Consider the following 10,957-nt stretch of genomic DNA (forward strand, 5'->3'; position numbering starts at 1 on the left):
CCTGTTGCAATGGACTAGCTCAGTTAATAGTGGGACTTTCCATTATCCCCAGGCCAGCCAAAGACACTCCCTCTGAGATATCTTTTAATACATCAGTACAAACGAGTTACACATTGCCCCTCTGCTGTAGTTAGTTGATACCCTCTGATGTAGCCAGTTACCTCCCATCACCTTGTACGTCTCTATCCATCACACTGTTATCCTGACCTTATCTGTAGGATGGGTCAGTGTGTTCCTGTTCTCTTTGGGGAATGTGTTTGGCATCGAGGTGTTCTGGTACCACCTTCCTGGAATGTGCTTGTGTTTATATTCTTATGCCTAGCAGCACTTAGGAATGTGTGTTTCTGCAATATCAGCCCTGTTCTTGCCAGATTCTGGGAGCAGGGCCTGCCTCTTGCTCACAACTTAACTTTGCTTTATAGCAGCAAAGTTTTGACTACTTTAGCCCAGGCCTCAGGCCTCAGACCAGGCCTCTGATACATGGGCTTGCTTCAGGCCCTGTTCCTATGACATCAGCAAGCATGGTCAATATCCCTCAGCAGAGGGGATTCGGGGTCTTCCATGACTCAGAGATCCTCACGGGAGAGCCACCTGGTTGGTAATGGTGACCCTGTTCCTGAGGGTGAGGCCCGCTGAGCAGTGCTGGGGATGGCACAGGTGAACGCTTCGTGCGCTCTCTGTGGCTGTGACCTGGGGAAGACGATACCGGAGCACGTGTCTAAGAGGATTTCTTTAAGCCGACCCTCTGTTTGGAGGGCTCTGGTCAGAGGACTCCTGTTGGTCCTAGGGCAGGGAGAAGCCTCAGCAGTCTCCACAGCAGGATGTGAGGTCTCCGTGCTCCCTGGCCTTAGAGGAGACTTTTCCCTCCTTTGAGTCTCTCTCTGGTGAATGGGGCCTTTTCCTCCTCTGAAGCTTCAAAGTATCCTAAGCTGCACCTAAGCTCTTCAGCCCCGGAGTGCCCCCCCGAGCAGCTACACCGATGTATGGGGGTGGGGGGGAGAGGAAATCAGACCCCACAGCTCTCAGGGAACGCTCCAGAAGTCTTCCCTCAGCTCCCTGTGTCTGCTCTCAAAGCTGGAGCAGCCCCTTTACTTAGAGGGGATGTGGGGCTCTCCGAGGTAGCGGAGGCAGCCGGAATGGTCTGTGACAGGTCTGGCAGGGTTTGAACCCAGGGGTTTTGGCCTAACCCACCTGGGGAAGGCCACCAACAAACGGCGCTGAGGTCAAAGCAGGCCCTGATTACAACGAAAGGGGCGGGGAGCCCCCGAACACCCAAGTCTGTGCTAAACAACAAACAAAAGAAGGAGAAACACGTCCAGAAATAGAAGAATAAAAGTGAGTTGTGCGGCTAACCAGCAGCGCCGCAACGCTCCACCTCGAGCCGCAGACAGCTGGGAAGGAACTGACTTGTGGTGGTGAGTGCACCCCTCCCTCTGGCCCTTTGTACTGGAGCCCGAGGATGTGTGGGGCACAGGCATGGATGCGCAGCCGCTGCTTCCAGCCCCATTTCTGCCAGCAGGGACCCCTGTGCCAGCACCCCTGGAGCCTAGGAAGGGGTTGGGCCTGAGCGTCCAGTGAAAGCACTGGCTACCTTCACCGGGAGCCCTGCACACAGCTGTTGCTGAGAGTGAATGTGGCTCCTGGAGAAGTCCTCCCCTTCCAGGTGCGGCTGGGCCTTGGATCAGCTAAACCGCAGCCCCCAGCCCCTCTCCAGATTCCAAGTGCAGGTTCTGCATACATTCACTGGGACAGCAGCCCCCTCCCTCCGCCCCGTGTTCACCCGCCTGCGTGGCACAGAACTGCGTGGGAGGAGGCTTGGCTGCTTGGGCTGCTGGCTCGGAGGTGATACAGGAGGCCATTAGGGACTGGGCAGGGAACCAGTGACTTATGCCCCATTTAAACTGTCCTTAGCAGGCGTCGGCTCAGCTCCTGGAGGAGTGGGGAAGCTCACACTTCTCTGAGTCATCGTTCAGGCTACTGGCAGACTCCGGAAGGTGAACTGGCATCAGTGACACCTGCTTCAAGTATTCAAGGACTCACTATCTTCCCTACATGACACCACCATTCTGCAGCAGGAGGCAGACTCTTGGAGAGGAAATACAGGACACCATGGCCTTGTTTACATGGGCGGGTGACTGGGTATACTCATGATTCTGCCATGGACTCACTTAGCCTTGGGCAAGCCATTTCCCCTCTTTGCGCCTCAGTTTCCCCTCTAGAGATGGGGATAATGTGACTCAGCACTTTGAGCTCCGCCTAGGAAAGATGACAGGTAAAGAGAAACTTCCTGTTCCTGAAGAGAGCACATATCTACGCAGCCGCTCGCTAACACCCCTTGGCCAGCTCCACAGATACCAGCTCGAGTCCGTCAAACAGCTGTTCTGTGGCCAGCGGGAGAAGTCTGGGGCCTTGGCCTAGACAGGCAAAGCACCAGCACGGCTTGGCAAGGAGACTGAGCGCCCCCTCCAGGCCAGGGGTGAGGTGCGCAGGTAAACAGGCAGCGTGACGGACACTGACGCTGCTGCTATGGGTGCAGGGGCTGGTGTGGGGACAAACCCAGCCACCTCCAGGACCAACACCCTGTCACCGGCAGGGCAACTGTGCCGACTGAGACGCCCTCGGACTGAAGTGTGAGGCTGATACAAGGTGCGGACGGGTTTATTGGACGTTGTCTGCGCCTGGACACTCCCACATAGCTACAAGCATTTGGCTGGGCGGGGGAATGGCCAGGAGCAGGCAGTCCCAGGCTCGGCTCCAGGCTTACGACCAGGTTTCCATCTGGAAGCGATGGGATCTTTCCAAGGCTGTTAGATACTCCTCGGCTTCTGAGGGGGACAGGTCCCCTTCCAACTGGAACACGGATTTTAGGGCTTCTGCTACTGCTGCCGGCATTTGCTTGGCATTTCTGGAAGAGAGAAAGTCTCTATTGTAACTGCAAAGCAGAACACAGGACAGTCTTAACACATCAGCCCCTCCAGCTCCCCCGTAAGGCCAGTTCAGTTCATTCCTATCACTGATGGGGCGGGGCAGGGCTTTCTCTGCAGTCCCCCCGTTGCTTCTCCAAGGCCCCATGCTGGGCTGGATACAGCTCTCTGTCACTCCCAGAGCTGCGCAGTAAGGGTTGCTTTCAGCTTTGTTGGCCCGGTCGTGGGACCAAACCCAGCTGTGCTGTCCTGACCAGTACAAGGGCGAGCTCCATCGTAGCGACACTCAAGCCCTTTCTCCAGCCCTGCCGTGAGCACGCAGCTATTCCCAGCAGGGCTAACCTGGCTCCCCTTGATGCAGCCCATCGGCTGCCTTGTGGGCCAGTTCCTGTGCGGTGGCTTTATAACCATGCACGGCGTCAGAGCGCCCCCAGGCACGGCGCTGGACACAAGCCCCCTACAAGCTTACACTTGAACTAATGCGCTCGCCAGACAGGGGGGTCCAGCGCCCAGCAGGGAGTATGTGCCTGTGGGGACTCAGCTGAGGCACATGGCTACGAGCAGGGGTTCCCGGGCATTAGACTCCTCGGCACAACAGGGGCAGCCTGTCCGGCTTTGCACTGAGGGAGGCCGAGGGGCTTCCCGGATACATAGACCCAAACCAAACCTTGGGTTCCAAAAGCCGTTGTGGCCATTCCCTGGCGAACGGGGCCACTATCTCAGTTCAGCTCCAAGCTCAACCCTCAAAACCAAGGACACGGCCAGCTACGGAGTCATGGACTCACCCCCCCCACATCACAAACCACAGTATAAAGCCGGGCCGTTTCGTCACAGCGCAGCAGCCTTAAGGTGGCCCTGTAGACTGTTGGGGTTTTCCGAGTATTATTTCATGTATGTATGTATGTATGTATACATCTATTGTCTTTAGAGTGATTTTGATCACCAAGGATCTTCTCTGAAGGGATTTCTTAGGTGGGAGATATCCCTCACTATTTAGTAATTGGCGGTGGAATATGATACTGGCGTATCTAGGGCTGCCACGGATCTTCTGTAGTCTGCAGAAGAGGGTCAGGATAGCAGGAGAGTGTTGGCTTGTTTGGAGTCCAGGGCCGCCCTTATAAACTCACGTGGCTTTGGTTAGCCACCAGCATGGATTTTGGCAGGCTGCCTACCAGCCCTATGGCCTGAATCAATTTGCTGACCACAGTTAGAGCTGAAAGGCCTCCTGAGACAATCTACATTGAATCAGTCAGTCAGCCAGGTGGCTACGCAGACTCCCAGGGTCCTGAGCAGAATGCCCATACAGGCAGGCATTCAGTGAAGACCCTTGGGACCATGGACAGGCTGTATGGTAGCACTGGGTGATGATATTGTCTGCCCCTTACTATGAAACAAAGGTCCCCTGCGAGCTGGGTGAACCGTGATGTCCTGCAAGTCCAGAGTGACGCGCTCCGGAGGAGGATCTCGGGAGGGCATGAGGGAGGTTCATGTCACTGTCTGGAACTTCAGATGTTTCCTGGACTTGCCCAGATGTCTGTATCCCACGATGGGGGGCAGTCCTTTCTGCGGGACGCATTACCTTCCATCAGCCCTTCCGCAGGAGTTAGCCACGGTCCTTTGCTGGCTCTACAGCACCTTCATTTATGGGTACGGCCACTGCATCCACTTCTTTGGGCTGCAGGGTGTCAAAGAGACTGTGGGATTTCTCTTGTCTCTCCGACCATTCTGAGTCTAGGTCTGTGAAACTGTGCCAAGCAGCTGGTCAATGAACCTGACCCTCACAACTTTAAATCCAGGCTGGGGGGGTTCTAAACCATCTTCGCGAGTTCAAACAGGAATTAATTCAGGGCAGTCCTATGGCCTGTATTCTACAGATCAGAATGGAGGACGACGGGTGTGACAGAATATACCGGGGTGGCCAAACTTACTGAGCCGCCGAGCCACATACCATAATCTTCAGAAGTTCAAGAGCTGGGACACACCAGCCGGGGCTCGGGGCTTCTGCCCCGCAGGAGGCACCAGCCGGGGCTCGGGGCTTCTGCCCCGCAGGAGGCACCAGCTGGGCTTGGGGCTTCGGCTCTGCTCCAGCTGAAGCCCCAAGGCCTTGCAGGTGCTCCCCGTGGGGCTGAAGCCCCGTCACCGCCCTCCATGCTGGGCAGAAGCCCCTATCCCACCACCCTGCTGCAAGGTAGGGGTCCCGAGCTCCCCCCAAGTCTGGTAGGTGGCGAATGGGTGGGGGTGGGGCTCTGTAAAAGAGCCGCATGCAGCTCGCGAGTCACAGTTTGGCCCCCCCGGAATATACCCATGTCCACTACAAAGGACACAGCAGGCCTGGCAGGGTATCGTTTGAAAACTCATAATTTGCTGGTCATTATTGTCCTAGTAAAATACGTATGGCAACGTTGTATGTGAATTACTCACACACGTTCCAAGTCTGGGGAGTGGCCAAACCAGTTCCTCGGAGACAAAGGGCAAGCTGATGCCTCAGCCAGGTGTAAACAAGGTCAATGGGCTAAGTCAACCTGCTAAGTGGCCAATCTTTAGCAGGAAAGATGAAAACTACATCTTAGCAAAGAAACAGCATGGAGTTCCCGTCCACAGAGTCTGCCTGTCCCTGTGCTCCCAGCAGGACATGCTTCTCAAAGGGAGGACGGGACGATAAAGGGAAGGGGCAGACATCCCAATAGATCCCCTCCTCCTCTCTCTCTTTCTGTGCATCGATTCACTGCACCAGAAGGAACAAGAGAAGCAGCCATTACATAGAAGAAGGGGTCCTGGCTGAAGACGTTTGGCCAGTAAGACTCTTGAGAGCATATGGTGAGAAAAGCTTCACCTGGAGTTTCACAGAGTTTGTTACGTTAGCCATTAGTTGCGTTTTATCAGTATTTTTCTTGTAACATTTCTGACTTTTATGCCTCATTACTTGTATTCACTTAAAATCTATTTCTTTGTAGTTAATAAACTTGTGTTATTGTTTTAGCTAAGCCGGTGTGTTCCAGAAACTCCATCTGGGGTAACAAGATTGGTGCATATCAATCTTTCCGTTCATACAATGATGGATTTTATATGAGCCTGTCTTGTCCAGGAGAGGGCTGGCAGTACGAGACGTACATTTCTGGGGAAAGCCTGGGCCGGGAGCGTGCTGGGGTCCTGCAGTATAATGCAGAGCCTGGGTGTGGCTGGTACACACAGCTGAAGCTGGGAGTGACTTACCTGCTGGAGGCTGTTTGTGAGCTGTAGCAGCAGCAGAGCAGTGAAAAGGGCAGCCCACGCTAGAGGGCAGGGGTGACTCAGCTACTCACTGGTCTGGATTGTGCTCTGGGTATGTCCCAACAGGGTTCCCCACTGGCCTGGGAACCGATGAGTGTGTGTCACTGGGACACCTACCCTAGGGACTGTCTGGCAACACCAACCCCCACTGAAAGACAAAACACGGAGTAGGGGGTGGTCACTGCAGTGCCCAGACTCACGGACATGGGTGGCAGGAAGCGGCTGGGGCTGCCCTGACAGACTCTGAGCCCACGCACACAAGGCACATGCCCAGACAGGTCTCGCTCCCCTTTGGGTACCTAGCGCTGGAGCCAGGTGCCTGGGGGTCGGCTCCTCCATTTGAAAACGGTGGCCAGTTGGTCTTTGGGATGACAGAGTTTTGAAATGTTCCCTGAACCTTAAACCGGAGGGTTTCCGGTCAGAGGACACTGCTCATCCAGGCAGCCAGCGGGAGAGGTGCCCCGGGGAGGATGGCATGTCCTGGGTGGCCAAGGGAGACCTAGTGCGCACTTCCAGGACTGCAGAGGAGGTCAGTCTCACCCCCAGGATCAGCGGAGAGGTTCCTGTTCTTGTTGTGGATTGGCAGGAAGCTGAGAGGAACGGTCCCTCCTGCTATTGCTATTAATGAGGACAGAACTAACGATACTCCGTGTTAACGTAGCACTTTACATGCTCCCGGTGCTGGACGGACATTACATCTGCCTTCCCTAGCCCCATTCACCCGCTGACCTCACAGCACTTCCCAGACGTCAGCGATGCCACGTAACTCCCCTGAGTGTGAGACAGCAAGTCTTACCCTCATTCAACAGATGGGGGACTGAAGGTGGACAGGTGACGTGACTTGGCGTGGGTCAGCAGCAGAGCCAGGAATAAGCCCAGATCTCCTGGCTCCCCAGCCTTGCTCTAACCACTAGACCCCACTCTTTGATTAACAACCGTCGGGATTTGACTGGGCTCAGGTCAGAATTCGTGAGCACCCGGTTCTGGGCAGAGATCTCAGGGGCTGTTTCGAGGCAGCTGCACAATGTTTAGCCAGTGACAAGGCTCATGAGTGTAACCTGGCTACAATGCAAGGCAGGGACGGAGTCAGGCAGCACGTGGAGGCCTGGCCAGAGGGGAGAGAGGCTGCTCCAGGAAGTCATTCTCCCAGGTACTAACGGAGCGAGGCAGGAAACTCTAAGGAGCTAGGGAAGCTCCTATTCCTAAGCCACAGCACAGAGGCTGTCTGACATGGCGCACTGACATGGGTTACTGGTGATTTGGAATCGGATTGGCTCTCCTATGAGATGGGGCTTTAATAGTTTTATTCTTTCCTGAAGATTACGTTGGGCTCTTCCTTTCCCTGGGCCTTACCCTGGGATCCCAGAGGGCTCTGTGTGTATGGAGGGCCAGGCGGGCAGGCTTGGATGAGATACTGTGAGCGGCAGTACCACGGCTATGCTGGAGGGGATACTGATTGGCAAAGAGAAGCACACCCTTCTGAAGGAACTGGCAATGACCACCAGGAACATGTTGCCAAGAAGACTGGAAGTCTTAGGGTCTCGCTGGCTGTGTCTTCACTCCTGTAATCCCACACAGCAATGGTGGCCCCTGCCGGCAGCTGGCAGACATCCTCTCTCGTCTCGGATGTGGGCCACACCGTGCTCACTCGTGTCTGTCACCCTCAGCCACATTAACGTAGCTCTGTTTGGGACTGAAAGCCTCAGCTGGTGCAGGATGTGCCTGGGGCACACTGACAGGTATATTGTGTGTGCTCTGCATTGGTTGACAATTGACTGCTGAGTGCCTGGCTGTTTATAAGGCCCTAAGTGGTCTAGGCCCCACTAATCTCAGGCTACGTCTTCACTACCCGCCGATCCGGCGGGTAGCAATCGGTCTATCGGGGATCGACTTACCGCGTCTAGTGAAGACGCGATAAAATCGATCCCTGATGGCTCTACCGTCGACTCCGGAAATCCACCGCGGCAAGAGGCGGTAGCGGAGTCGACGGCGGCGCAGCAGCGGTCGACTTGCCGCCGTCCTCACAGCCAGGTAAGTCGACCTAAAATACGCCACTTCAGCTACGCTATTCACGTAGCTGAAGTAGCGTATCTTAGGTCGACCCCCCGCTGTAGTGTAGACCTAGACTCAGAGTGACGTGGCCCAGGGTGCTCGGGTGGAACTCACAGGGAGCTCGAGAGGGGAGGGTATTTTTGTGTCATCTCCTTAGTAATAATGCTGGTTCGCACTTGCACTACAGAGCCTCAAGTCACCAGGGTTGGGGTACCGTAGTCAGGCTCTCTCCCCTGTGGAGACGACTGGAATCCGGTTTGCAAATGATCCCTGGCTCCCAGTCCCTTAGGCAGGTCCTCTGGCCATCAGCACAGTATGTTCTGTTCGGGGAAATCCCTGGACTTGTGAGTTCTGTGCAAGGTGCTCAGATACCATGAGCATGGCCCTCAGAAGTGTGTGTTCTCAGTTCATGAAATACTGCGATCACACAGGGAGAGGTGTGCAGGGAGGCTAACCCCAACCGACTGCTTCCAGCTACCAAACCCATCTACAGCTCTACCCAACCCCACTTCCTGCCAGCGCCTGAACCAGCCGGCTGTGCCCATGGCAGGCTGTGCCCACTTCGCTCTGCTAGGGCCTCGCCTGGCAGCCTGTGCTGATGGGAGTGCGGGCCGCTTAGCTCCGCAAGGTCTTGCCCTGCCCTGTCTCTTGAGGCACCGCTAGCCTGTTAATGGGAGGAAAGATGGTGCCCAATTATAATGTGAACCAGACCTGCCGTGGGAGAGCAGCACTCCTGGTGCAGCGAGATACTCACCCCGCCAGGTAGATGTGAGCGTTCCCACGGCTCAGCAGATCCCAGACCAGTCCTTTGTTCTCTCTAATTCGGTGCTGAACATAAATCTTCTCCTCCTGCAGGGAAACACACACCCCATGCTAGCCAGCAGCCATGTCCGGTTATTGGCATAGACACCAGAACTAATGCACTTGCCCATCCCTGGGGTGAGAGCAGATTGCACCGGTCAGTTATTTCCAGTGTTTCAACAGGCCAGTTTATACAATGGACATCAGAGGGCATCAATCCAGGCACTTGGTAGGCGCTACAGAACAAGGCCTTACGATCTCTGCTCACACAGGAGATCCTCAAGCTCACAGACAGACGAGGTCCGGGGGGACGCGGCACTGGGAGATGGGCACAGCAGAGGGATCACACGTGGAGCTGAGTGGCTGTCATAAATGGTTTCCTTTCAGGACACCGATCCCGTCCCTGCTCCTCCCCCGCAAGCAGCTGTTTGCACGGGACGAGGTGCTGCCAGGCCATAAGTCAGAGAAGCTGCAAGGAGCAGGGTCCCTAGAAGCATCCCCTTCTCCCGCAAGCCAGCGCTGAAATAAGCAGGCAGCGCCGCACTTCTTTAGACAAGCCCAGCAAGGCACTCCGGCCAGAGAGAGTCCTGCACCTGGCCTGACTGCAGCTCCCCTACCTCACCTCTAGTGCCAGTGTTTGAGACCGTCCTGCCGGCATCTGCTCCATGGCCAACCCGGGCTGTGAACCTGACTGCCAGAATCTGCTCCAAACCCCACTCCCCTCCGGGCCTAGCGCTAGCTGGTGCGGCGGAGAAAGTGGGCAGGGCTGAGAGGAGGAGACCAGGCTGACTAGGCGATTACCTGATTCAGTGCATCTCCTAAGCAGCCTCCCTCCAGCTGAGCTCCTGTGGAGCATGGGCAGGGATTTAAAGCTGCCCTCCCGAGGCAGAATTCCCAGGGGAGAATGACAGAAGCACCACTGCCTCTGATGCAGCTATGCCCACTGGAGACAGCCTGGCAGCCAGTGGCCCAAGCACAGCAGGGCACTAGGATATCAGACATCTAACTGCTCGTGCTCCACCGCGGTCTGCCTGCATGCAACCCAGAGACACATCCAGGGGCCTGCGGGCCACTGGGTGAGGGAGAGCATCTCCCCAGGGTTCCCTCTCTGCCATTGGAGAGGGCTGAAACAATCTCACTGGAGTTGGGTGGGCACTGGGTGCACCTCTCAAACCTGCCAGGGGTCTTTGGCATTGGAGACATAGCTGGGTGCAAGCCCAGGAGATTGCTGTCTTTTGCCGCTTTAGTCTGGCCCTGTAATGGTTTCTGCTTTCAGCAGGGAGGCTGGTCTGGGCAAGATCCCCTGCCAGACGTCCCTGGCTCAAACACCCTCAGTGGTTTCAGTAACATTCCCCCAGCCACTACACGGCACCCTGCAGTGTCACACTTCAGAGTAACTCAGAGAAGTGGAGCAAGGTCCCATGGGAAGAAAATGGAAGGGAAAAAGGAATTCAGGAGAGCTGGCAGTTCCTCAAGGAGACAATATTGAAGGCACAACTGCACACTATTCAGATGCGAAGGAAAAATAGGAAGATTAGTAAAAGGCCAATATGGCTCCATCAGGAGCTCTTTAATGACCCAAAAGTCCAAAAGGAATCCTACAATAAGTGGAAACATGGCCAAATGGATAAGGAAGAGTACAAAAGAAAATAGCGCAAGTGTGTAGGGGCAAAATCAGAAAGGCTAAGGCACAAAATGAGTCACACCTGGCAATAAGAAGTTCTTTAAATACATTAGGAGCAAGAGAAAGACAAAGGAAAGTGTAGGTCCTCTACTTAGCGGGGAAGGAGTGCTAACAACTGATGTCATCAAGAAAGCTGACAGGTTTCAGAGTAGCAGCTGTGTTAGTCTGTATCCGCAAAAAGAACAGGAGTACTTGTGGCACCTTAGAGACTAACAAATTTATTAGA

General features: G+C 55.2%; 1 protein-coding gene across 3 annotated transcripts in view; it reads right to left on the bottom strand.

The window, feature by feature from the left end:
* Positions 1 to 431: 431 nt before the first annotated feature.
* The window catches only part of NDOR1 (NADPH dependent diflavin oxidoreductase 1), a 39,099-nt gene continuing 28,573 nt past the window's right edge, over positions 432 to 10,957 (bottom strand). For all 3 annotated transcript variants that reach the window (XM_029913106.1, XM_029913105.1, XM_029913104.1), the window contains exons 14-15: positions 9,001 to 9,095; positions 432 to 2,905 (exon numbers count right to left, since the gene is read on the bottom strand). In XM_029913106.1, coding sequence (XP_029768966.1) covers positions 2,761 to 2,905; positions 9,001 to 9,095 — 240 coding nt within the window. In that variant the 3' untranslated portion in view covers positions 432 to 2,760. The remainder of the gene's footprint in view (positions 2,906 to 9,000; positions 9,096 to 10,957) is intronic.

Source organism: Terrapene carolina, unplaced genomic scaffold (genome assembly GCF_002925995.2).
Source record: "Terrapene carolina triunguis isolate 2854851 unplaced genomic scaffold, T_m_triunguis-2.0 Scaffold449, whole genome shotgun sequence".
In the NCBI taxonomy this organism is placed as follows: domain Eukaryota; kingdom Metazoa; phylum Chordata; order Testudines; family Emydidae; genus Terrapene; species Terrapene triunguis.